General features: G+C 50.8%; 10 protein-coding genes across 10 annotated transcripts; 5 read left to right on the top strand and 5 right to left on the bottom strand.

Moving 5' to 3' along the window:
- Positions 1-135: 135 nt before the first annotated feature.
- TCO89 (Tco89p) lies at positions 136-2058 on the top strand (the record flags this gene model as incomplete). The annotated part of the gene is made up of 1 exon (XM_076682459.1): positions 136-2058. The coding sequence occupies one exon, from the start codon at positions 136-138 to the stop codon at positions 2056-2058; it is 1923 nt and encodes a 640-aa protein (XP_076543242.1).
- Positions 2059-2434: 376 nt separating this feature from the next.
- On the bottom strand, positions 2435-5792 carry PAN2 (poly(A)-specific ribonuclease; the record flags this gene model as incomplete). The annotated part of the gene is made up of 2 exons (XM_076682458.1): positions 2435-5725; positions 5775-5792. The coding sequence occupies 2 exons, from the start codon at positions 5790-5792 to the stop codon at positions 2435-2437; spliced, it is 3309 nt and encodes a 1102-aa protein (XP_076543241.1).
- Positions 5793-7293: 1501 nt separating this feature from the next.
- TRVA0_003S01706 (uncharacterized protein) lies at positions 7294-8337 on the top strand (the record flags this gene model as incomplete). The annotated part of the gene is made up of 1 exon (XM_076682457.1): positions 7294-8337. The coding sequence occupies one exon, from the start codon at positions 7294-7296 to the stop codon at positions 8335-8337; it is 1044 nt and encodes a 347-aa protein (XP_076543240.1).
- Positions 8338-9105: 768 nt separating this feature from the next.
- TRVA0_003S01684 (uncharacterized protein) lies at positions 9106-9430 on the top strand (the record flags this gene model as incomplete). The annotated part of the gene is made up of 2 exons (XM_076682456.1): positions 9106-9111; positions 9170-9430. 2 exons carry the CDS (start codon positions 9106-9108, stop codon positions 9428-9430), a joined length of 267 nt encoding a protein of 88 aa, XP_076543239.1.
- Positions 9431-9479: 49 nt separating this feature from the next.
- Positions 9480-10274, bottom strand: GMH1 (Gmh1p; the record flags this gene model as incomplete). Its single annotated transcript, XM_076682455.1, has 1 exon — positions 9480-10274. The coding sequence occupies one exon, from the start codon at positions 10272-10274 to the stop codon at positions 9480-9482; it is 795 nt and encodes a 264-aa protein (XP_076543238.1).
- Positions 10275-11274: 1000 nt separating this feature from the next.
- Positions 11275-12738, top strand: ITR1 (myo-inositol transporter 1; the record flags this gene model as incomplete). The annotated part of the gene is made up of 1 exon (XM_076682454.1): positions 11275-12738. The coding sequence occupies one exon, from the start codon at positions 11275-11277 to the stop codon at positions 12736-12738; it is 1464 nt and encodes a 487-aa protein (XP_076543237.1).
- Positions 12739-13103: 365 nt separating this feature from the next.
- Positions 13104-15497, bottom strand: TRVA0_003S01618 (uncharacterized protein; the record flags this gene model as incomplete). Its single annotated transcript, XM_076682453.1, has 1 exon — positions 13104-15497. The coding sequence occupies one exon, from the start codon at positions 15495-15497 to the stop codon at positions 13104-13106; it is 2394 nt and encodes a 797-aa protein (XP_076543236.1).
- Positions 15498-18195: 2698 nt separating this feature from the next.
- Positions 18196-19268, top strand: ERV41 (Erv41p; the record flags this gene model as incomplete). The annotated part of the gene is made up of 2 exons (XM_076682452.1): positions 18196-18241; positions 18292-19268. The coding sequence occupies 2 exons, from the start codon at positions 18196-18198 to the stop codon at positions 19266-19268; spliced, it is 1023 nt and encodes a 340-aa protein (XP_076543235.1).
- A 121-nt stretch (positions 19269-19389) lies between these two features.
- Positions 19390-21111, bottom strand: TRVA0_003S01574 (uncharacterized protein; the record flags this gene model as incomplete). The annotated part of the gene is made up of 1 exon (XM_076682451.1): positions 19390-21111. The coding sequence occupies one exon, from the start codon at positions 21109-21111 to the stop codon at positions 19390-19392; it is 1722 nt and encodes a 573-aa protein (XP_076543234.1).
- Positions 21112-21614: 503 nt separating this feature from the next.
- TRVA0_003S01552 (uncharacterized protein) lies at positions 21615-23315 on the bottom strand (the record flags this gene model as incomplete). The annotated part of the gene is made up of 1 exon (XM_076682450.1): positions 21615-23315. One exon carries the CDS (start codon positions 23313-23315, stop codon positions 21615-21617), a length of 1701 nt encoding a protein of 566 aa, XP_076543233.1.
- Between the last annotated feature and the right edge of the window lie 117 nt (positions 23316-23432).

Below are 23432 nucleotides of genomic sequence, written 5' to 3'. Positions count from 1 at the left end.
GTTGCAAGATTGGGATGTCGACATGTCGGAGGCCACCCCGAAACTACCTTTGACGACCCCACGCCGACGACAGCACGCTCTATCGACTTTGGCGCGCTATATCGACCCACGGATTGACGACGCTGAGGTGGAGAAATGCCCAATAAGAAAAAAACGGAGGAGGAGAGCTCGGGCCGGAAGAAGCCCAAGCAGTTTGTGGCCCACGGCCGTGGCCACACTCGCACGACCAGCTCGACCCGACTCAACAAGGCACGCATGGTGGGCCCCCTGACGGGCACTGGCGAAGGCGAAGACGCTACAAAGTTCAAGCGCAGCAAAAGTAGCGACTCTCTGTGGACGAAGCGTGACCGTCTGGCCCCTATGAAGAGCATCAAGTCGCAAACAAGGATGCCCGCTCCTGCATCTTCTCCGCAGCTACGAAACCATCAGAAGCCGCCAGAGGCCTATGGTTTCCAGCGGTATAAGCCTGCTGATGGGCCTATTTTGCAGTTGGATCACGACGAGGATACGGAGGCAGACGACAGCGATATCAGCAGCAGTGAGGGGAGCCCCCGCGTGACTGCCGCCGGTAAGAACAGCACTGCTGATACAGTGGTCGATGATCACAGTGACCACAATTCCCACAAGGAGGAACACAACCATATGGAGGAACATGATCACATGGAGGCGCCTCGGGAGAGCCAATTGGGCCGAGTAGAGAACGACGTAGAGAGGGAGGAGGGTACCAAGGAAGAAGACGATGCTTCTACTCTTGCTAGCGAAGAGGATACCACATATCACCCTGCTATTACTTCTGCCCCTGCAAGTTCTGCGAGTAATACTGGACCCCAGGTGGACGTTGAGCCGATAAATGGCAGCGATAAGCCTGTTGGATCGGTTGAGAGTTTAAAGTCGGAGGAGACGCTAAAGCCTGATCGTTCCACTGGCATGGTTAATGCTCCAGCTGGCCCAAGTAATGCTTCAAGTGGTCCAATCAATGCCCCAGCTGGCCCAATTGCGCCAGGTAATGCTCCAAGTAATGTTCCGACTGGCCCAATTGCGACAAATAATGCTCCAATTGCCCCAGATAATTGTCCAACTGGTCCAACTAATGGACTAAATGGAGGCGGCCTAAATAATGGAGCTGAAAGGAACGAGGAGCCAAGAACCCCTCAGTCACAGCAGATTGCAGAATTCAGTGGAACACAGAAGCAACAGCCGCTCCGCCTGCCGTCATTTATCCGCAACTCGCCTATCCCGCCTCCACAAATCAGCACCGAAACTGTTGTAGCAGTATCTGACCCCTATGGGTCCCCTCCGCCCAGGGACGGGACCCACCGCTCCACTCCTCCAGAAAGCGAGCTAAACCTCAAATCACGGTTTATTGACTCCAGAACACCTGCATCTTCATCCATAACAGGCGAGGAGACACCTCAGAAGCCGGGGCTGCAACGAAGCGTATCCTACTCGACTACACGAACACAGCAGAAGCTATGGCTTCAACGAGAATCAGTAGACCACCAACAGGCGAGTCCGCATTACCTGACGCCCGAACAGAGGCGTGAATTTGAACGAATTGGCAAAGAGTATCTGTCAGTTCTTAAGTACTCGTCGCCCCTAGCGGAGGCGATTCAGCGTATTAGAGTAGACCGGGTGCAGAACTCGAATGGGCCCATCCCACTGGCCAAGCGAGGGATTAGGCACCAATACTCTCTAAGCAGTACGTCGGGCGAGTCTGCACTGAGCCAGTCGCTGCCAAAACGTGTCAACTCGCTTTCTGCGACTGCTGTAAACTCACTGTTTGATAGCATGGACCGGTCCAAGTCGGAAGAGGAGTCCACATGGCACAAAGATTCGCCGTCATTGTCGAACTCGGTCGAGGCGCCTATGAACAGCGTAACACATTTGATGTCCAAGCTGTGGACAGAGGGATGGCAGGACCCAGACCGCAAGCAAGACCAGCCGGAGCCTCAGCCTCAGCCTCAGCCTCAAGCAAGGCCGATGCATCAACATCAGACTCCACAGAAGTTTGCTGCTGCTACTCGGCCGGGTCCGAATGGCGGCATTCGTCTGGGATAGTATTTATTTCAAATAACAGTTATATCATTGTCGATTGACTTGGTGGAGTGGGGGTTTGGGGGTGGAACCCCCAAATACGGGGTCTGGGGCAGAGCCCCAGGTAGATTGGTCGTGAAATGCTACCAGGTAGTTCCGCTGTTTTTATATCTATACTAATACCTGGTATACATCATCAATTGATTTCGTGAAGCAGGGGGGTTGGGGGTGGAACCCTCCAACTACGAGGACTGGGGCAGAGCCCCAGATACCATGTGTGAAAAAATAATTCATTAAACAATGTTCGTGAAATACCACCAGGTAGTGCCGCTGTAGTTATTTGCAGACCAATGCCTGGTATAAAATCATCAATTGACATGATGGAGCGCGGATCACACACTTATTCATTAAACAACGTTCGTGAAATGCTCGTGCCGCTGGCGACACGCGAGATGGACTGAGGTCCAGAGGGCCGCAGGGGGGTAGTCGCCAGCGCGGCGGGAGTACCCTCGAAGCCCGGGGGCTTGAAGTTGTACTTGCGTCCCTCGTCGTAGACCCGTTCCAGCGTCTGGATAAAGTCGCCCGTCTTGGCAAGCTCGATGTACTTGTCGTAGAGGCTGAGTGCAGTCTGGGCGTCTTCTATACTGTCGTGGTTGCCAGTCTGCACGCTCTCGTCGAGCAAGTACCATGCCAGGAACTTTAGCGACAGCTTTCTCTGGCGCGACTTGAGGTAGAATATTTCCAAAGTGTCGATTACCTGGGACTTGGGGACGCGGATGTTGATGGTTCGGAAGTCGTTATGGAGCCCATGGCCAATGAAGACGCATCCCATATTGAGCAGTAGCCACAGCTTCTTGTAGGAGGTTTCCAGCGAGACCAGGCCCTTGTGCGACCGCTGAGGGTCCAGATCTCCGTCTTCTATACCCGAGAAGCTCGTCAGGTAATCGACAATAGGGTCTGTCGTCGCAATATAGTCGTCGATGAATGCCACGCCTTTGCGGGGGCCTTCGCCGCGAAGCACCGAGACCCGCGCCAGCGACAGCAGCGTGGGCACCAGCATCGATTTGGATCCGTCCGACCTAATTTCCGTCTCTTCTTCGTGGAGCATAACGAACTCGGCGTCCATGGCGACCAGCGTGCCAGGGGTAGGTGCTTCTTCGCGGGTCAGCAGCTCGTACTCCTTCTTGAACCCTTCGCGCTGGCCGGCAATGAACCGGTCCTCGTACAAAAGCGAAGTGTCCATATGCTGTTTCCACGACTCGTAATCGAATGAAGTCTTTGTGTCCTTCTGGTAGAGTAGCAAGACGGGAGTCTTCCATGGCATGGAGAAGTCCAGTGCCTCCTCCTCGCTGATTTGCTTGACCAGGAAGTCGTTAAACAGGTACCATTTGCCAGTGTCGACACGGGTGAGGCACACCAGGTGGTTATCCTCGTCGCCACGGTTGGCAATCTCACAAACAATGCCGTTGAGCCGGTACCGGTCGGTGCCATACTGGTTCATCTTGTTCTCGGGGACGATAGTCAGCTTCCCGCGCTGAGTCTGGACGCCAAAAGCAACTGCCGGCCAGTTGTTGGACCGCCATGCTTTGCGGTCAAGCTCGGTAACCTTTTCTAGTGGAATTGAGAGGTTCAGGAGCTGAGGTAGTTTGCGCACTGTGGAGAGCATGCCAACGGCCTGGTACTTGCGGCACGCCTGGCAGTAGCCTCTCGTTTGGTTCCACTTCTCAAGGTTCTTCTGCAGAGTGTCAATGAACCCGGAGCGACCCCCTTCTGGCGATGGGGGGCGCTGCAGCTCGATCGTATAGTCGACCCTCTGCGACTGGTACTCGGCGCCACACACAAGGCTCTTCATAGTAGAGCTCATCTGGATGCCAGCAAGCTTGCGAAACTGGCACTGGTTCTCGTCTCCACCGTTCATAGCAAGCTCGTCCTTTTCAATGCGAGCCATAAGGAACCGCACGAGATACTGGGCAAGCACGCCGTCACTAACGGGCTTGGTAGACGATACATCGTCATAAACGAGCCCCAGATCTCGCGCCTCCTTTAGCGCACTCAGCGTCTTGACAAAGTTACCCGCGCGACAGTGCTTCCCGTTCGCCTTGTAGATCATATCAAACATCAGGCCCATCTCGCTCAGTAGGCTCGGACCGTCGTTGTTGTACTTTGCAACTGAATTGACCGCGAAATTGTAAAAAAGCGGTGAAAATCGGTATAGCTGTAGCAATGAGTTACAGTACGAGCTTGAGAGCTGCGTTTCGAGGCCGGAATACTCCGTGCTGTTGAAGAAATCAAAGTCAAAGTCGCTGATACCAAACTTGGAGTACTGGATTTCCAGCTTGCGGTATACTTTGGGGATCTTTCCGGCCTTTACTTTCTCTGAAAAGAGCGTCGACTGGTCCTCCACTTCTCCAGTTCGCTCCTTCTCGCTGATAAACTTGGGCAGAGTCACGCTGGACCGGCGCTGCGTGCCCATATAAGTGTACTTTTGCGCCAAGTTGCGCGGCATCTTCTTGGTATTCGGGGCATACCGCACGCCCTCCAGCACCTTCAAGTTGTTCATAACGTCCTGGTCAATTTTTGCGGGCGGCATGCCCACTTCAAACACGTAGGACGGGTCGGACCACGATGAAAGCAGCTCCTCCTTGTAGTACGGCATACCGACTGACGATAGCGGGACCTGTGGGTCATTGACGTCGTCCAAAACGTAACCAGCGTCCTGCACCGTAGGAAACTCCATAGGAACAGGGTACTCAGTAAACTGCGGGGTGGCAGCCGTCTCTGTGCTCCACAGCTGTACAAATCCATCAGTGTCAGTGAGGGCCATAAAGTCGCCAGTAGACGAGATTTCCAGCCCGCTAAGCAGCGAGGTAATCGCCGACTGGTACAATTGGACATTTGCCGGGTTGGCGATGTCCAAAAACTGCACCTGGCCGCTCTGTGAGGCTACAATGCAGCACGTCGAGAGCTTGGGGTGCATCCTGACAAACGCTGCTCCGGCCGGAAACGCAATTGGCGGAAGCGGCTTCATAGCCCGAATATCGTATATATTCACCATAGGATCGGACACGTACTCGCCATTCTTACGCCGCGAGAATCCACAAGTGACTACGATGTTGTCCCGGCAGTCCATGTCCGAGATGGCGCCTTGGTGGGCAACGAACCGGCGCACCGACTTGAGTGTCGTTGGATCAACGACCTCAATCGATCCGCTGGCGAGGCCTACCCCGAGCATGGTGCTGCCGCGGCACATGTTGGTGACGTGCCCGTCGTGGGGCACCCGCGCCGCCACAGTGCCCCGGTCAATGTTGATGCGCACCAGCTCCTTCTGGTTCCCGCCGACGACAATGTCGGTGGTCCCTTTGGCGGCAAACGCCACGGCGTTTACGTGCGCGAGTGACGTGTCTTCGACCTTGTGCTTCAAGACGCCACGCCGGTTGTGGAGCCGCACCGACTGGGCGCTGGTCGTGATCACCCCGGCCGGGTTGGTGAGAATGCCGCTGATGCCGTTCCCCTGAGCGACGAAGCTCGTGTACCGTGCCAGGCCGTGTCCGGCATTGAAGTATGAGGCTATGCGGCCCTGGTCGTCGCCGCACCATAGCAGGCTCTGCGTCGAGTCGAAGCACCGCGCAATGATGTTCGATACTGGCATCGGGTCCTTACGCGTCGGAATCGCATTAGGAATCCGAGAGACCTGTAAATTGTTAGATTTATAACACATGTAACAATCCAAATACCCATACCTCCTGCCATCCCTCCATTGCTCGTAATTCCCAGCTTTTCCTAGCACAATTCGGTCTTCTCTAACCAGCGAATTGGGCGGTCGTTAAATCGAAAGGGGTGGTCCACGCAGTCCCAACCCCCACCGCCGCCACTACCACTTTCTCGTTACCCCAGGGTCTCTACTGGTACGCGGCTGGTGTAGTGGTCTCCAGCTATGACCTGGTTGAAATAATTAGATGTTTAGGGAAGTTTCTAGATTCGTATTTATAGTTGCTAGGTTTGAATTGCATAGCGTGGATCAATAGATAGCAATCTTGAAAAATAGGCTTATTGTTGGGTAAAGGCTACCAATCCGTTAAAATATGTTGTAAAACAGCTTGAAATTGCGTCGTTTTAAGCGAGGATTAATATAACTCCTATTTGTAGGGCTTTTATGGTAATATGTATAATGGCTTTGTAGGAGAAAATCACTTAGACATGACGAAACAAGAGGAACTCGTAGGCTCAGGGTATTGCTAACCTTGCGCCATTCCATTGCGTATAGCTATGATATTCCTGAATCTTCTATTCCCTTGGATTGTACAATTCTTTTAAATTCCTAAATCTTCTATTGCATCTTGCAATGCTTTTTAAATTATTCTCGCCCAGTACTAAGGTATTACCCGGTACCGTATAATGTACCACATACATGCTGCATTCATCGTACTTTTGGGTAGGCAATTGCCAAGAAAGATGGTATGTATTTTGCAGTTTCATTTATGCTGCCCTAGTTATCCTGGGGACCAGCCCCCAGACCCCCGTGGCTCCGCTTCGCGGAGGGTGTGTGACCCCCTAGTGTTTTACAGTACCGGTACCAGGTAGCTATACCAGTACTATGACATCCTGTGCTATCATATTGCGGTACTATCAGTATGATCACAGTTTGCTCCAATCGCGATTAACTAAATATCCGTATTTTTGTAGTTTATACCAGGATTCCTTGCGCTACCGGTATTATATGAATTGATGGTGAACTTCATGCCCTTGGCGGAATTGAGAATTCAATTAGAAGATTGGTTAAAAATTTAGAGACTTCTGACACCTCTGAAATGCAGCTAGCAAAACCGATCATTCATCCCTCTAACTAGCGGTGCTACCTCGGTCATCAGAATATATTTTCCTCGTTGATTAAATGCCTGTAATCAACGACAGCTCTTTCTGTCATATCAAAATAGACTTCCATGTTGCTCCGATTGCTACGGATTTACCCCGCGAGATGACAGTTCAAAACCGTTGAGATGCAGGCACAGAATTCTGCTTTCTCCATAGTGGCCCGTTTTTTGACAAAGTTTCGCTTATCATACATGGCAAGTTCGCCAATACACCAGCAAACGCAATAATTGATAAAGCCTTGCTTTTTATTGATTTATCAAATTTTGCGTTTTTATTAAGGCCGATGGAGAGGGGGGGTCATTTGCTCATTAGATGGATATATAATCCCTTTGATTTTCTTTCTTTGATGTGGCTGTCAACCATAGAAGTGCCAATGTTTGCCAAAAGATGTATAATCCATACAATTATGACAATTCAAATGAATATCCAGTCATTGCAACGCCTCAGCCAGTATCGAGCTTCAGCAGGCTAAAGGACGGCGCAATTGTTGGCATCGACATTGAAGAGAAGGTGAACTTTGGCATTGTTGACGAATTATTCTACGGCGCTCCAGAGGACCAGGTGCTGCAAGATCTAGAACGAGCATTTAAAAGTATATGGTCTTTTAGCTACCACGGGAGGCTACTGCTAAACTCTGACATGTTCATGGAGAGCGTTCCGTTATACTCCAAAGATGACTATTTCACATGCGGACAGCACCATTCAACACCACAAAAGCCTACTGAAGAACGATTGTTTGAAAAAATTAAGTGTAAGCGAGTTCAATCGCTTATATCCAAGCTGCGGACCCTCGAAGCGAAGGACTACGAAAACGCCATGGGGACGCTGTATTGCAATTGGTACTTTGCCATGAATGCGCCAGAAGTGTTTGACCGGGCCATTCGGCGCATTGCTCGGTTTCGCCACCACCCAATGCTCGAGTCTATTCAAGACCTGGAAAACTTTTTCTTTAAGTACGCCCAGACCTTGTCCGACGAAGTGGTGGCGTCTAGATTAGTTGAGTTGCTAACGATTCACCACAATACTCCCACTTCACAAGTCGAGGTCAAGGCCTACGTAAATAAATGCCTCCTGCAAATGGTTCATATTAAAAAGCTCGACTGGGACAACGTGCTGAGAGTAATTGTCAAGCTCACAATGCGTTGTGTAGACGCGTGGGTTGACAAGTTTTGGAACTATCCCAGCTTTTGGTCTTCGGAACTGCGGGAGATATTGACTGCGCCGGCCATGATTACTGCGAGCAATGCGTTTGAGTTGTTTTTGCAAATTCAGTCACGCATTGATGCTCTCCCGGTGACCGCTGAGGACTCGCCTGCGCCTAGTCCGGACGATGGGCCCTCCGGTCGCCAATTGACTGAGGGATATCTTTCTGACGATACGCCATTGATAAAACTTGACCCTGACAGGCAGAAAAAGACAAGCTTTGGCTAAAAATAAGGCGTTTCTAAAGCGCTCGTGATTCAATCACCAATCCAGCAATTAACGACTTCGAAGTTCGCTATTCCGCAAAACAAGTATGTTGAAATATTGATCGCTGATTCTCCGCTTAGAGTTGGCTATTGGTAGTGGACTAATTACTGGTAGTGGAATTTGATACTGGTACCGGTATTGGCTATTGGTACTGGGACTGGTTACTGGTAGAATGGATTATCTATACTGAATGGTCAAGGCAGTTAATATCTGGACATCTCACGAATTGGATTGGTGGATTTTGGCAAACACCGGCTATTTCGGTTGAGGACATTTAAGCAATTAAGGGCAAAACAAGAAGGGTAGAGTAAATCATATATAGAGTAGATCGTGATTTGCCCCCTGAGAGAACATCATTTCCACCGTAGGATATATCCTAACAGTCAACTCAGTAGCAAATAGTGGGGCTCCGCTTCACAGTACTACAATCTCTACTGTAATTGGGGGCACTAGTCCCCTCAATCCCCCTGCTACGCGGAGATTAATTCAAACTACGGGAGCTCGAGGAATATCTTCACTGGTAAATTGGTGGGGGTGGTTCGGTGATCGGAGAACTTGACTAAGTTAACTCTGGCTTAACTGCAATGGCCCCCAGGAGGAATGGACACCACCGCCAAACTCCCTAGTGGCCAGTGCTCAATAATGGCCAGTGCGAGCCCAGAAACAAGTTTCGCGCATTCGAGCGATGCCACGGTGACACTGCGGTGCTCGGTGTTCGGCATAGCCTCGATGGAGGTAAGCGTGTTTTTTTTTGGCGGTATATAGTACATTGTTAATTAGCGAGAAAATATAGTTAAGTCTGTTGGAGACGCCGATCCACGGCACAGGGTCAATTTCAATCGTCGCCGACGGGCACTATGAGGGCAAGCTCAGCTACAACTCAATGGAGGAACTGAGCGACAAGAAGTACCAGGTCGAGTGTTCGACGGAGACGGGCCGGCTGGAAATCGTGTTCCGCCAGCCGCCAGACCAGGCGGTGCGACTAGTGTTCCACGGCAACAACCAATGGCAGACCCAGGCAGGGCGATACAGGGGCATTTTCCACTTCAGCTAACCCCCTCCTTCCCCCCAATTAGTCTATCGTAAATATACACATAAAGATGCTATGCAAAGTAGAGCCCGACCATGGTCCGGGCAATGTTGAACCCAAACAGACTCAACAGGTACAGCACACCCAGCACTCCCACTGGGAAGAGCAACAATTCTGTATGCTCCAGAAAGGGCATGTTAGAGTACCCGAGGAAGGTGATGTAGAAGTAGTACGAGAGAGCAACGAGGTACAGCGTGTTGCCGACAAAGAGGGAAAGCCAATTGGCCCGGGTCAGCAGAGGCAACATGACGAATTGGACCACGTAGAGACAGACCCATATCGCCAAAAACGAATTGCAGTGCACGTCGAAGCAGTACGCCCACTCAAGCTCGCCCTCGCCGCCAATGCTGCCGCGCTTCTGCTTGAGGAACCGGTTGGCAAAGAGCCACCCTGCTGTGGCAACAAGTATTCCCACCGCAAAGAAGTCCACGACCACCATATACAGGATGAGCTTGAGGATGGAGAGCACTCCGGGTGAGTACGCGAGCCCCCAGGCGACGGCCGATGCTGTCAGCAGCAGGGCAAACAGGATGAAGAAGGACGGGTCGTCCCGCGCCCATGTGTTCTTCGTCTGTTTGCGGTAGTATAGGCTCTTGTAGACGCGCCGTGGGGCGACAATGAGGTAGAACATCTCCCACACCGCCGTCTCAAAGTCGAGGGTCGGCGGGCGGAATATGCGCCTGACCATTCGCGCCAGCTTGTTCTGCGGCCTCATTGCGGCGCGGAAGGGCGATAGCGAGTGCGCCGTGCCAAGGTCGCCGCTGGACATGGGCAGAATCGGCGTCGGCGTGTTGGACCTTCTGGACATTGGTCGTGTCAAGTGTGTGTGCCCTTCACCACACGTCACCGTTGGGGGTGAAGACCCACCCATCGCACGGCTGTAACTGCCACTCCGCCCGTTGCACCATCTCCCGTTACAGGACCACCACCTCTGACATCAACGAGTTTCCTGCTACAGAGTTACCAATGATGGAGCGTCACTTGGGGGGACCAGTCCCCCCAAACCCCCCTGGGGCTCCGCTGCGCGGAGAGTTTCAATTGCGTCACGTTTGTATAGAAGTGTCGAAGTGACGCTCCAGGAGCTCCCTTCGAATACTTTATTAGAGCTCCATTTAGTACATTTAATCTACCTCCTCCGTTACAGGGACTCCCGATAAAATTAGCTTCCCGTTACGGGGGTGCACCACCTCCCGTTACAAGGGCATCTCCTCCGGCAACAGATGCATCACCTCCCGATACCAATCAATGCTACAGTGGAATCGCTTTGGAATCGGAGTAAAAACTATATGAAGTAGATACTCAAATTACCCTATGAAGTGCGTCTATGATATCCAATGAGAGATGAACAAATAGTGCGCTAAATCAAAATGACTAGTGGAATCGCCTTGGAATCTGAGTAAACCAAATAGATATTCACTGTGGTACTCAATGCCCTCTCGTAACAGGGGCATCACCTCCAGTAACAGGGGTACCGCCCCCAGCAACATGTGTCACCCCCGGTTACAAGCCGTTACAGGGGGCAGCTTCTCCGGTTACAGCTGCCCCCACCTCGCGTCGCAAGGGCAGTACAGGTAGTAGGACTAATCGAAATTATGGCCTGGAAGGCCCACGCACAAAAGTATATCGAATAAATACTTTGAAGGATTATATAGTAAACTTTGAACTTGACTAGCCCACAATTAATATTGTTAAAGCTGGTATTCTGCGGTTACCGCTATGTGTGGGGTTAGCCGGTACTACATATGCCGACATATCCAGCCGGTCGCTAATCTTCACAGACCAAATGAATAAACCAGTAGACAACTTCAATGAATGAAGTACTAGAGAATCGCGCTGAAGATAGACTGCTTCCTGGGGGTAGTCAGGACGACGGCGAGGAAGAAGAATACAGCCACGATGGAAGCCTGTCTCTCTACACCCTGCTAATCGTAGGCTGCTCGTGTATCGGAGGGCTCATGTTTGGCTACGACTCGGCCATCGTATCTGGCCTGCTGCTACTAATAGGAGAAGACCTTGGACACGATCTTAGCACAGTAGAAAAAGAGGTCGTGACGTCCATTACGTCCGTGGGGGCCCTGCTGGGATCCATCGCCGCGGGCATATTTGGCGACAGAATTGGCCGTAAGGGCGTCATCACGGCGTCTTGCTTCAGCTTTGTTGTTTCAGCGTTGGTCATGGCATTCGCCAGAGACTACACGACTCTTGTGGTTGGAAGACTCCTAGCGGGGATGTCAATTGGCGGCGCTAGCACTAGCGTACCGGTGTACATTGCAGAGGTCGCTCCGCCTCGACACCGAGGCAAGCTCGTCACGCTGAACTCGGTGTGCACCACCGGCGGCCAGGTCGTCGCCTATGCTAGCGGGCTAGTATTCCAGTCCGTAGCTTCGGGCTGGAGGTGGATGCTGGCTATTAGCGCTGTGCCCCCGGCTATCTTCCTGCTCTGTGCAGCCTTCATTCCTGAGAGTCCGCGATGGCTGATCAACCACGGACACACTGACCAGGCAGAAGAGGCCCTGGCGAAACTGTACCCAGATATAAAGTTCTCGGACATCCAGGCACTGGTTTCTGAGCAGTCAGACAGAGCCGAACAGGAGTCCCACGGACACAACCGACTACGATGGCTGTTCACGGTAAAGTCTAACCTCAGGGCGCTCATTGTCGCCTGTGGGCTCATGGCGGCTCAGCAGCTTTGCGGCATCAACGTGTTCATGTACTACTCACCGACGATCTTCAAAACGATCGGGTTCGAGGACCCTCTTTTGGTCAGCATGATCGTGGCGTGCACGAACTTTGCATTCTCCTTTGTCCCGGTGCTCTACGTGGACCGGCTCGGGAGACGAACGCTCCTGCTCTCAACCGTCTGGATTATGGTCGTCGCATTGTTTGTCACTGGCTGGGCGTTTGAGTCCGGTGGTGCCTCCATCGTCGTTGCGTCAACGTTTGTGTATATAGCTTCGTACTCATCTGCTATGGGGAACGTGCCGTGGCAGGCAGTTGAGTTCCTGCCTCTGAATGTGCGGTCGGTCGGATCCATGATGGTATCGAGTACAAACTGGGTGACCAATACGCTGGTCTCACTGACTTTTCTTACTTTTGCCGAGAAATCTGTATTTGCGACTTTCTCAGGCTACGCTATTATTACTCTGGCTGCCTACATTGGTATCTATTATTGCTATCCGGAGGTCTCTGGCATATCGTTGGAGCATATCCCGGCGATTTTCAACCAGCCAATCTACAGGCTCGGCCAACATCGGACAATTACTAACATCTAACCACTTTATCGGTGATATCTATACAAGATAGTCGATTGATAACAAATCTAGACAATACAGTCAATTAATAATAAATCTACAGAATTGGTCTAAGTCGGATAGTTACTATCTGGATGAAATAGCCACAGAGTTGACCTAGGCCGAACAGTGACTCCATCTAGCCAATCTATAGACTTGGCCAACTACTATCACTATTGTACTGCTGTACAGAGAAAATAGCCAAAAAGGCGCTGGAATTTGCAACACCTTATTCAATGATTACGGTAATACAATTCAGGGGAGCTGAACCCCTTACGGCCCCACTCCGAAAGTATCAAGAAATAGAAGAAGGTACGTACACATTAGTAGACATAATAATAAATAGGTCAAGGCCGAGAATGGGACGCGACACTACCCGGCCATGCAGCGATTGGAGTGCGCCCCTCGCCATATTCCTCCGGGCCATCAATGAGCTCCGAAATCTGATAGTGTTCCTGAAGCTCCAGTGTCTTGTCACTAATAGCCCTCTCAAGGCCATCCGTAATCTGCCCAATCAAGTGGTTTCTTTTCGTGCCGCAGTTGATCATGGCCGTTCGCAATCTTCGCACGAGAGCAAGAGCCGCCCGTTTGCTTCCAGGGTCCGACTTCTTGTTTCCCTCCGACAACGAATGCAACAACAACAGCGCAGCGTAGTACAGCATCATATGAATATGAATAGGAACATATTGCAGTGCTGATAGAATGTCTTTGTCCGTAGTAGACAGTTTAAGCACATTCTGCGCAGCAGACACGGCTATATTGTCAGACGCAGACACGTCGCCGTGAGTGAGCCCGCCGCGGCTCGAAATAACAACGTCTTTGAGGTTGCCGTGGCGGTTGTTGGCCTGGAGATCTCTAATTGCCCGGGAGTTGATGTGCATCTTGGCGAAGTTATAATGGATAAGCGTGCTTTTCGACGGCCAGGACCCCATGGCACCCGCTGTTGGAGTGAGCAAGCACGCCCACGACACCATCCACTTGTCAAGCTCAATGTTAGTTTGCCACGGGATGCCAATCGACGAAGGGCGCAGAATATCCCACCCTCGGCCGTCGAAAATGCACTTGACGGCCTGGTTGAACTCGACCTGCGAAACAAGCCGCATGTCCGATATTAAATCAGAGGTATTAAGCCCGCCATTCTCCTGTCTCTGCTCCTGCTTCTGCTGTTCAATGGCCAGCTCGTTGCCCTTCTTACCAGCCAGTAGGTAGTTTCTGCTCTTGAGTACAGCTGGATCGTCGTACCCAATGGACGGCACTTGGTTGTATGTCAGGCTCTGGTGGCCATCTAGAATGTATAGCAGGTACCACAGCCTTAGTCTATCCTTTTCCCCGTCCTCGAGCATGTCTAGATTCTCCATCGACCAGCGATCCTTAAAGTTTGCTTGCGGCGCGGGAAGACCAATATTCTGAGCAATGCGCAGGGCCACCGCAGTAAGCATGTAACTGTTAGGCAGCCAAAAGCCTGCGACGCACAGGGCAATAATGGTATCGATGGCCTCCGACTCCGATCCCATGGGCTTGAACATAACGTCCTTTGACAGTGCCTCAAGCTCTTTACGCAGATCGTCAAAATACACATTAAGCTCGGAATGATGGATTGCAGCGACAGTGCAAATGGCAGCTACCAGTATGGGAGACGTGTTCCACACCTTGTGAAGGGCTTTATGCGAAATTGGGAAGCCAAACAGGTGCGGCGAGATCTTTTCGTGGAAAAATTGGAATAACTGTCTTGCCTGGTCAAAAGTGATGGACTTGATGCTGTCGCTTGAAGACGCCTCTCGCAGTTGAATCTCCTGTTCAGAGGCCTGCCCATGCTGGAACTCAGCCAACAGCTTGCTAATGGGGTCGATTCCCAGATAAGCCTGTTGCTGTTCTTGTTCCATAGAATCGCGCTCATGGTACTGCTGCCTCCTCGCCACTTCGTGAGGCATCGTCGACATCTCAGCAATCGTCTGCTCTTCGCTCGGCGATAAGAACCGGAGAAAGTCTTGACTTGGAGAACTCCGTCCGGAATGCGCATACACCCCCATAGGGGGAGAGTGAAGCTGTTTCTGGTGCTGTTGCTGCTGCTGCTGCTGACCCAAGTAGGTCGGATTATCCTCGGTGATGTGCTGGTGATGATGATTCATTGGCGGTTGCGTTATTGCAGGAAGGTCTTGACTGCTTGGACTATCAGATAACGCCGCCTGAGGAGGAGAGTATCCATAGGCATTCTGCAGAGGGCTCGAAGCCCGACCCTGGTTCGTAAGCAGTCCCAGAATGACATCCAGTGTAGAACCGAACCGATCAAGTCGAGACTCGACAGTAGACATCCACTGGGTATCTGGAGTGCCCTGTGTCGTGGGGACCTTCACTTCAAAGACACATTCAATGTTCTGCTCCAGGCACCGCTTGCACTTCATGCCGTCTTTACTTTCACACTTGATCTTGCTCTTACGGCATGACCGGCACGCCTTGAGAGCCTTGGGGACCATTCGCACATCACTAGCAACATTCACTTGCGATGCTTGGTTCTGACCGACTACCGGAGACGGAGCAGGCTTGATTGATGGGTAGAGCGGCGCCTTAGGGTGGACCCTGGCTGATGTGCCGGCCCCAAAGGAAGGCCCCGGGGTGTTGGCGGCCTTCTGCTTCTTGGCTGGCGGGTTCAGAGACCACGAGCTGGTGAACTCTTCGGGGAGCCCATTCTTCTTACCGACTTGCCTCTTTCGCTTCGATCCAGGGCTCTCCATAGGCTCCATTATGCTCGATATGGTTGGTTGGAAAAAGTGGTTGTAACGGTCGGAGGTGCACTCCGATAATGCGGAGAAAGCGACCGGACTGCCTGTTGCGGGGGACTACCGCCTGCCCAGGTACTTAGGCGACCTTCTTAGTAACTGTTGAGCTATTATTGGCTGAATCCGCGTTAATTGCGACTTGGGGGATGGGGGGCATCATTCACTGGGGTCGGTTCTATTGCCATACGGTATGGTGTTAAGGGGACAAGTATAGCGTAATCCAGCAAGAGTAAAGTTTAATTGGGGTATACTCCTTACAATTATAGAATAGATTTTGGCAAATTGATTGGAAATTAAACCGTATATTTAGAGCTGAAAATGTGTTATGGCCGAAGTTGAATATAAATGGCCACTAGGATCCGTTCATCTGCTCTATCAAAAAGGCATCGGTCTATCAAGAAGGTACTGCTCTATCAAAAAGATACTCGTCTACGTAAATGACAGAAGCTAGAGGAGGGTGAGAATACAGACAGAATGACAGTTGCGTTTCACAAGATGGTTATTTGAGAATAATATGGCTAGTGGTTAATCTTTGTCTCAAAGGAGACGTGCTATGTGCATTTCTAGTGAGGGTCATCTGCCAATTGAACTACACTTGAGCTTTAAGATATTTTGATATTGAACTACTGAGTATTAGGTCGCACTTTTAACATACTATATCATAACAGACTACCTACGGTAGGAAACACCAGGAAACCACAAAAAAAAAACGATCACTGAATGTTATCGTGAAATATAGACATACAAGAGCATTTAGTTACTCCCTGGACTAAAGAACCAAGCTGTTAATTTGGCAATTACCACAGACAGGTGTAATTGGAGTTCAGCCAACTGTACAGTGAAGGACAGCGGAAGGAATCATATATACACACACTTCCGATTGAGCCTTCTTGCTGCCACACGACAGCTTAAAGCTGCCAATTTGCCAGATATTGCTCTGTCTAGCTGTCTTCTCGCCCTCCTATAGCTTCGATCATTTACACAGTACGAGAGACCGTAGCTTGGATGATTAACCAATACAAGAAAAGCCCGTAGTAGCTTCGATCATTTACGTTGCACCAATACAGTGTACAAGAATATCGTAGCTTCGATCAAGGCAACAATAAACATAGTACCTAATACAGTAGGAATGGTAGTGAGCACGACACAAACTCGATCTGGGGAATCAGGAAAAATAATCTATTACGGCACCGAACCTCCGGGCTGGTATTAATATCATGGGTGGAGGTGCTGCAGGGGGAAAGGGGTTGTTGGGCTTCGTTTACCAATAGGTATTAAATATTAGGTCCGGCAATACGCATAACGAGAAAGAAAAAGTAGTCGTAGCAAAATCGTAAAGTCGTAAAGTCGTTTATCGTCGATATCGTAGCATTTCAGCGAGCTGATTTGAGCCAAACACTCTGCACTCTTCGTATTGGATGCGAAGAATGAACTGTTGGCGCGAAATGTCCGATCGCCGGTAAATACTTTTCCACAGATGATAAGCTCGATCGCGGTTGAATGGCAGACCCAGGCGGCGAGCACATGCTCGCACGAGACGCAAGGCATCTGGATTATGGTCAATGTTACCAAAGTTGCCATGGCAGTAGAGCGCTAGAAGTTCGTCAAGTTTATCTTGAGGCAGCCGTTTTGCCAATTGGATCATAACCTGCTCGGCATCGGTCGTCTGGTAGAAAATCCCCTCTGGCATTTTAAATAGAGTATCGTTTAATGTGATGGAATATATGGAGACCTTTTGAACAGGCAACGGCGGCCGCCAATTGATGAAGGAAAGGGAAAAGGACGTTTCACCAGGATTCATGGTTCATAGCCTGACCTTTTATATATTTTCCTCCCCCAGTTTACCTCACGAGCCGATTTTTCAGTCTTCTCTGCGAGATCGACCCGGATGCCCTCATTTTGCGCCGATCTCCTCGGTGCCCCTGGGTAAACAGGGTAAAGGGGTACCTGAATCCCCGGTCGTCGATGCATGTCCCCGGGATGCGGCTCTCGGAGACTATTCCCTGGTGACACACTCTAATTCTCCTGGAGACTATACTAAGCTCTAGTACTAGTGCTACTGTATTGCTAGTGTATCATATTTCAAACGCCTACCGTACCGAGAGTCCTCGTCATGGCTCTATTTTGGCGTGGTTGGTCTAGCTAGCTGAATCAATATTTGCGGGTCGATTGTTATGATTCAGCGTGGGATCGAATCGTCTTGTCGTACCTGACCCTGGGTAGGCCTGTCAATATGCGTAGTGCATATAAACATACACTCAGTACTCCAGTGCCCTGACCCACCGACTTCACCTCTGAGGTTTCTTTTCGCCCCCACTATATTCCGTCATACTTTTTCTTAAAGCTTTAGCGGTGCTACATTCAAAAAACCACCCCCCTGCGAAGATCAATTAACTCACCAAACCTCCACTACTAGTCCGCCACTCACTGTTAAAATTCAAATTCAGACTGCTGCATTTCTAGATGACTACGTAGGACAATTAAACTACAGGAGAGGTGCGTAAATTGTGCGGAGTCTCATGTCATCCACCATTAATTCTCTCCAAATGTACCCCGTATTTTCCAACATCCGGGTAAGTTTTCATCACGGTGAACTTGGGGGTACAGCCGCATGCCCATTTATCGCTTCCCATATCGACAACGTGTTAGGGAACCCTTTGAGATGGACGATTTTGTCCCTAGCGGGTTGAAAACGTTTGACGCGTTTCGTATGTCCAGGATACCAGATATGAGGGCTTTTGACTAATTCTGCGTATAGCTAAGGTATCTTCTACCTATTCGGTGAAATCCACCAGGGGTGGGGCAGTGACACTAGTGCTGGGCATAGTGTGCACGTTCCTCATGTGGGTGCAGCTGGCCACCTATATCGGCGGAGTCGAGGAGCAACAATTCTCCGTGGACAGCGACGTCAAGCGGGATTTGCAGATCAACATTGATGTCACCGTCAACTTGCCGTGCTGGGGGTTGACTGCCAATGTCTACGACGCCTCTCAGGACCGGCTCATTGCCTCGGAGCTGCTCAACTTCCAGGGCGTCACCGCGCTGGACCTGAGCCATGCCCACAAGATCTCTGAGGAGAAGAATTATGATAGCTTCTACTCCGTGTTGAAGCGCGCCCGGCGGTCGAAGTTCAAGAAGCTGCGCAAAGAGGACCCTGATGGAGCAGCCTGTCGCATTTTCGGGTCAATTCCAGTGAACAGGGTGCGTGGAGATTTCCACATTACTGCGAAGGGGTATGGGTATTTTGACCGCCGCGCGATCGACCCCAGCAGCTTGAATTTCACGCATGTCATTGATGAGTTTTCGTTTGGAGAGTTTTATCCGAGGATTGTCAATCCACTGGACGATACCAAGGCAATTGCTGACTCCTCGATGGATATTTTCCAGTACTTCATGTCGGTGGTCCCCACTACTTATAAAAGCTTTACCACGGGCCGTACCGTCGATACTTACCAATACGCAGTAAAGGAGCAGGTCTCGCAAGTGAGCACTATATCGCGACTGGTTCCCGGAATATTCTTCAAGTATGACATTGAGCCGATTCGGCTGACAATTACTGATGAGCGAATGCCATTCGTACAATTCCTCGTCCGCCTTATCAACATTGTCGGTGGGTTAGTAGTGTGCACTGGCTGGCTCTATAAGTTCGTCGAGCATATCATCAAGCGTCTGTCGGGTAAGTCTGACAACAGAACAATGTTGGACAAAGGTGTAGAAAACGAGAAAAACGAATAATAAGGTGTTCATCGATTGCCTGTTATTACAAATTTTATATTACCAAAGAATTTCTTAAAAGAAGCTAAAATCTTCGTAATGTTCGTCGAAGTCCAAAATTGTTTTTAATATCCAACAGCTTCTAAACCAGGGCCAAGGCACCAACAATCGCAGCTCCAATGACTTCAAGAGCATAACTTCTCTGAGATCCACAGTTCTCCTTATTGAGCTTAGCAGCGTTCGCGGTAGTGTCCCCAGCAGCAGAATCCTTGCTTCCAGTAGCACCATGTCCCACGCTACCATGAGATCCGTCATACTGCCCGCCTTGTGACTTACCTCCAAGCTTGTGGCCTCGTTCAGCGGCTGCAGGAGTCTTAGTCGCTATGACCAATGTCACCTTGGTTACAGTGACCTTCTTCCTCCGCCCGCCTTGTGTCGTTTCAAACGTTGAAGTCACAGCCTTTGGAGACTTCCAAACAACTGGCGTCGCAACAGAGCTAGCCATGCTAGGACCACTGATCTTTGACTCTTCAATGTCGGTCAGGGCATACGTCTCAGTCATCGACCCCATGGTAACAATGGCCTTGCCGCCGGAAACCACAGCGGTTCCACCTGTAGCATTGCCGCCGGTTTTCTGGCCATTCTTACCAGTATACTTCCCATTGGTTGCCTTTCTGGTCTCACCAGTTTCCACAGCCCCTGAACCAGACTGTTTACCACCTCTAGTCTGCCTCCCATTCTCTTGTCTTCCAGTCTGTTTCCCAGTCTGTTTCCCAGTTTGTTGACTAGTCTGCTCTCTGGTTTGCGTTCCAATCTGCTTGCCTGATTGCGTCACGGTCTGTTCGCCAGTCTGCTGCCCGGTTTGCTGTTCTCTAGATTGTCTTCCTGTTTCCTGACCAGTCTGTTGTTTACCGGTTTGTCGTCCAGTTTCCTGACCAGTCTGAGGCTGACCGGTTTGAGTTCTAGTTTCTTGCCCAGTCTGTTGATTAGTCTGTTCACCTGTCTGCTGTTCACTCTCTTGTCCAGTTTGAGGCCCAGTCTGCTTTCCGATTTGCGTTCTAGTCTCCTGCCCAGTTTGCTTTGCCGAATGCTGGTCAGTTTGCGCGCCACTTTGTTGTCCAGTCTGCCTCTCCTGCCCAGTTTGCTGTCTCGTCTGTCTGTCGCCAGAGTTACCGGTTGAAAGAGCCGGTAGATTACTACTGGCGTCAGCGATCGATTCAGCACTCGATGTAGCGGCTTTCATTGTATTCGTACTCCCTGTCGACTTCAACGATCCCATCTCCGTAGATCCCTCGTTGACAGGCACAGAATTCTGCAAGGAATCAGTCGCTGCATTTGTCTGCTGGGCCTGATTGGTCTGCTGCCTAGTCTGCTGTTCCTGGTTGGTCTGCTGCCTAGTTTGTTGGTCCTGGTTGGTCTGCTGAGCCTGATTGGTCTGCTGTACAGTCTGTTGAGCCTGATTGGTCTGCTGTCCAGTCTGTTGAGCCTGGCTGGTCTGCTGTACAGTCTGTTGAGCCTGATTGGTCTGCTGTCCAGTTTGTTGAGCCTGGTTGGTCTGCTGGCTCTGATTGGTTTTCTGCGTCTGATAATCAGTCTCCTGGCGCCCCTGCGCTGTTTGCTCCTCCTGCTGTGCCGATTCAACTATTGTATCCGCAGCCTGCTGAGTCTGCTGGGTGGTATGATCCGGGACAACCACGCCTGTCGCCTCGCTGATCACGGTATAATCGCTCACCCAGGATACGACCTGAAGGGAACGCCCTGAGAGAGTCTTCACTGCTTCAGTAATTTTATTAGCTTCCGTTGTTCGGCTGGCGTTAAAGTCATATTGTTGCGCCATTTCGGCTACCGCTAAGGCGGCCACCATAGCGAAAAGCCCTTTAGACAACATTGCGATTCAATTCAAGCTGCCAAAATCCAATGATCGATCCTCGACATATTCAATTGTTTATATAAGAAAAAGGCGCTTTGCGGCGTTTGTTTTCTCCCGGTCGCCGTAGACTACAAGATAGGGTTTGGATCACGGCCGGTAATTAGACTAACAGTGTATCGGTTTAGCTTACATCTGGTACATTGGGCGGATCTGAAGTCTAAATCATTCATTGCGTACTTATTAATATTAACGTCAGAGACAGAGACACTAGGTACTGTGTAAAAGAAACATGGGTGCATGCCACATCGGCACATGCAATGCTTTAATTCCAAACCATTAATGGGGCGCTTTTTTTTCAACCCATTTCCAATATTAGATAGTCGTATACTGCAATTCGCGTACTAGGGAATACTGGTCGTATTACCTTATTAGTAGTATATCGAATACTTGAAGAGAACGCCGATTGCAGTGGAATCGGGGAGCGTAATTCAATTTTTTTATCCACTGATCTTCGCAAGCTCGTCGTCCTTTTGCTTCTGCCAGTGGTACAAGAACCTCCACAGCTCAGTATCTGCCATATTCCAAGCCTCAATTGCCCTTAGCTGGTCGTTTCGATCGGGACTCAGCACACGATTCCGAGAATGGCCCAGAATCTCACGCAGATTAGCAGACTTGACTTCTTGCGTAGACCACTTTTCTGTACCTGTCGAGAATCCAAGGTCCCAGTCAATCATCTGCTGTCTTTCCGGTGTCTCGCTTTCCCAGATGAACCATGTAGTATTCGATTCAGTGGGGCGGCTGATAATTGCGTCTTTACCCATAAACAGCCGGTGAGCATTGCTTGTAGACTCAAGTGGCACGTAATTGTCTGCGAATTGCCGCAGCCACACATCTCGGGTTAGGCGCTTCCGGGCATCCAGCGTAGTGGGCTCCTTCTTCCTGTCGAGAATAGCTAACGCCGTGAGCGGATGCGGCACGCCAATGATGGTATACATCCCAGACCCCGGCAACGGCAGCGAAGAGACCGAGTGGTACTTTACAGACTGGCCATCTGCACAGGGGTTACCACATAGCCCAGGAGCAATGCCTGGGGAGGCGAAGTCTGTGATGCCGTCATTCTCTTTGAGACTTTGGGCGAACTCTAGTACGGCCGGCAAAGGCGGGCACGACGCAGACACCACATCTGAGGCGCTGGGGCACTTCATAAGGTGCTCCGCCTTGTGCTTAGCCGGGAGACTAAACACTCGCTCAGGAGGATGTTGCCGCGCTGCTGCCACCGTGACATCATCGTCGTAGAAGTCGACAAACGGGTCTACCACGGCTACCCCCTTGGGATACCGCCTGAGGAATTCGTGGTGGGCGTGTACGTTCATAATTGATGCAACCTTACTTGGAGCGTCGTATAGGCTCAGTCGGTCGCTCATCCTGCCACTAAATAGAATGTTTAAATTGTGATTCGTGTAGTGGGCCAGCGCTGGCTGCTCGTCAGTGCGGAATGCGTCCTCAAAGGACCCATAGACACTGCTCTCGGCCTCTCCTGCCATCAGGGAATTGAGCAGTCGCTGGATTTTCGTTATATCTCCGTGGATGAAGTCCAAATCCATCCCTTCATACTTGGTGGGCCGGTCGAACTTGCAGTCCCGCAGGTTTTTCAGCCAGACGCGGGCTTCGCTTGTCGTAGGAAGAGGCACAACGCGCCGGTCAGCGTAGATTCCAGCGTCATTGCCCAACCAAGCGAACCACTTTTTGTGCATGTACTTAAAATCCTCCGAAATCTTGTTGTCCGACATAAACTGCTCATAACGGGGTGATTTCTTGCAGTCAGTGGCATTGAGGACGACCGGTTTGAAGCCATACGCCCACCATGCTTTCTTCCACGCTTCGAGCACTTGGCTCTCTCCTTCGACGGCCCCCTGTTCAGTGGGCTCGAAGTACGTGTAGACAGGGCATCGGTTGTTGATTGGCGGAAGCGGCGCACCGAACCCGCCAGAGATGGACTGATCAGTGAAGAACATGAACGGTTTGCGCCAGGTTGACGACGGCTCGACGCCAAATATCTTGCCCCGGACAATATCCTTCATAATCGGCTTGTTAAGCCCTAGACTCTCAAAGAGAGACTCTCTGGATTCCGCAGAGTCGTGCGCCGGAGCCACCGGATCGTTGATGTTTCCGGGACTCTCAGGCTCGTACACCCACATCGTGACGAGCACGAAGAGCACGATTAGCACTCCAATCCGTACTCTTCTGCTAGGGCGCTTCATTGTGCCTGAGTATTTTTCCCCTCCTCTGGAATCTCTTAGGATAGCTTTCCTAGA

Source organism: Trichomonascus vanleenenianus, assembly GCF_965637985.1.
Source record: "Trichomonascus vanleenenianus strain CLIB 3782 genome assembly, contig: TRVA0_003S, whole genome shotgun sequence".
NCBI lineage: Eukaryota > Fungi > Ascomycota > Dipodascomycetes > Dipodascales > Trichomonascaceae > Blastobotrys > Blastobotrys vanleenenianus.
The sequence above is the reverse complement of the archived record's forward strand: the minus strand, read 5'-3'. Positions and strand labels throughout refer to the sequence as shown.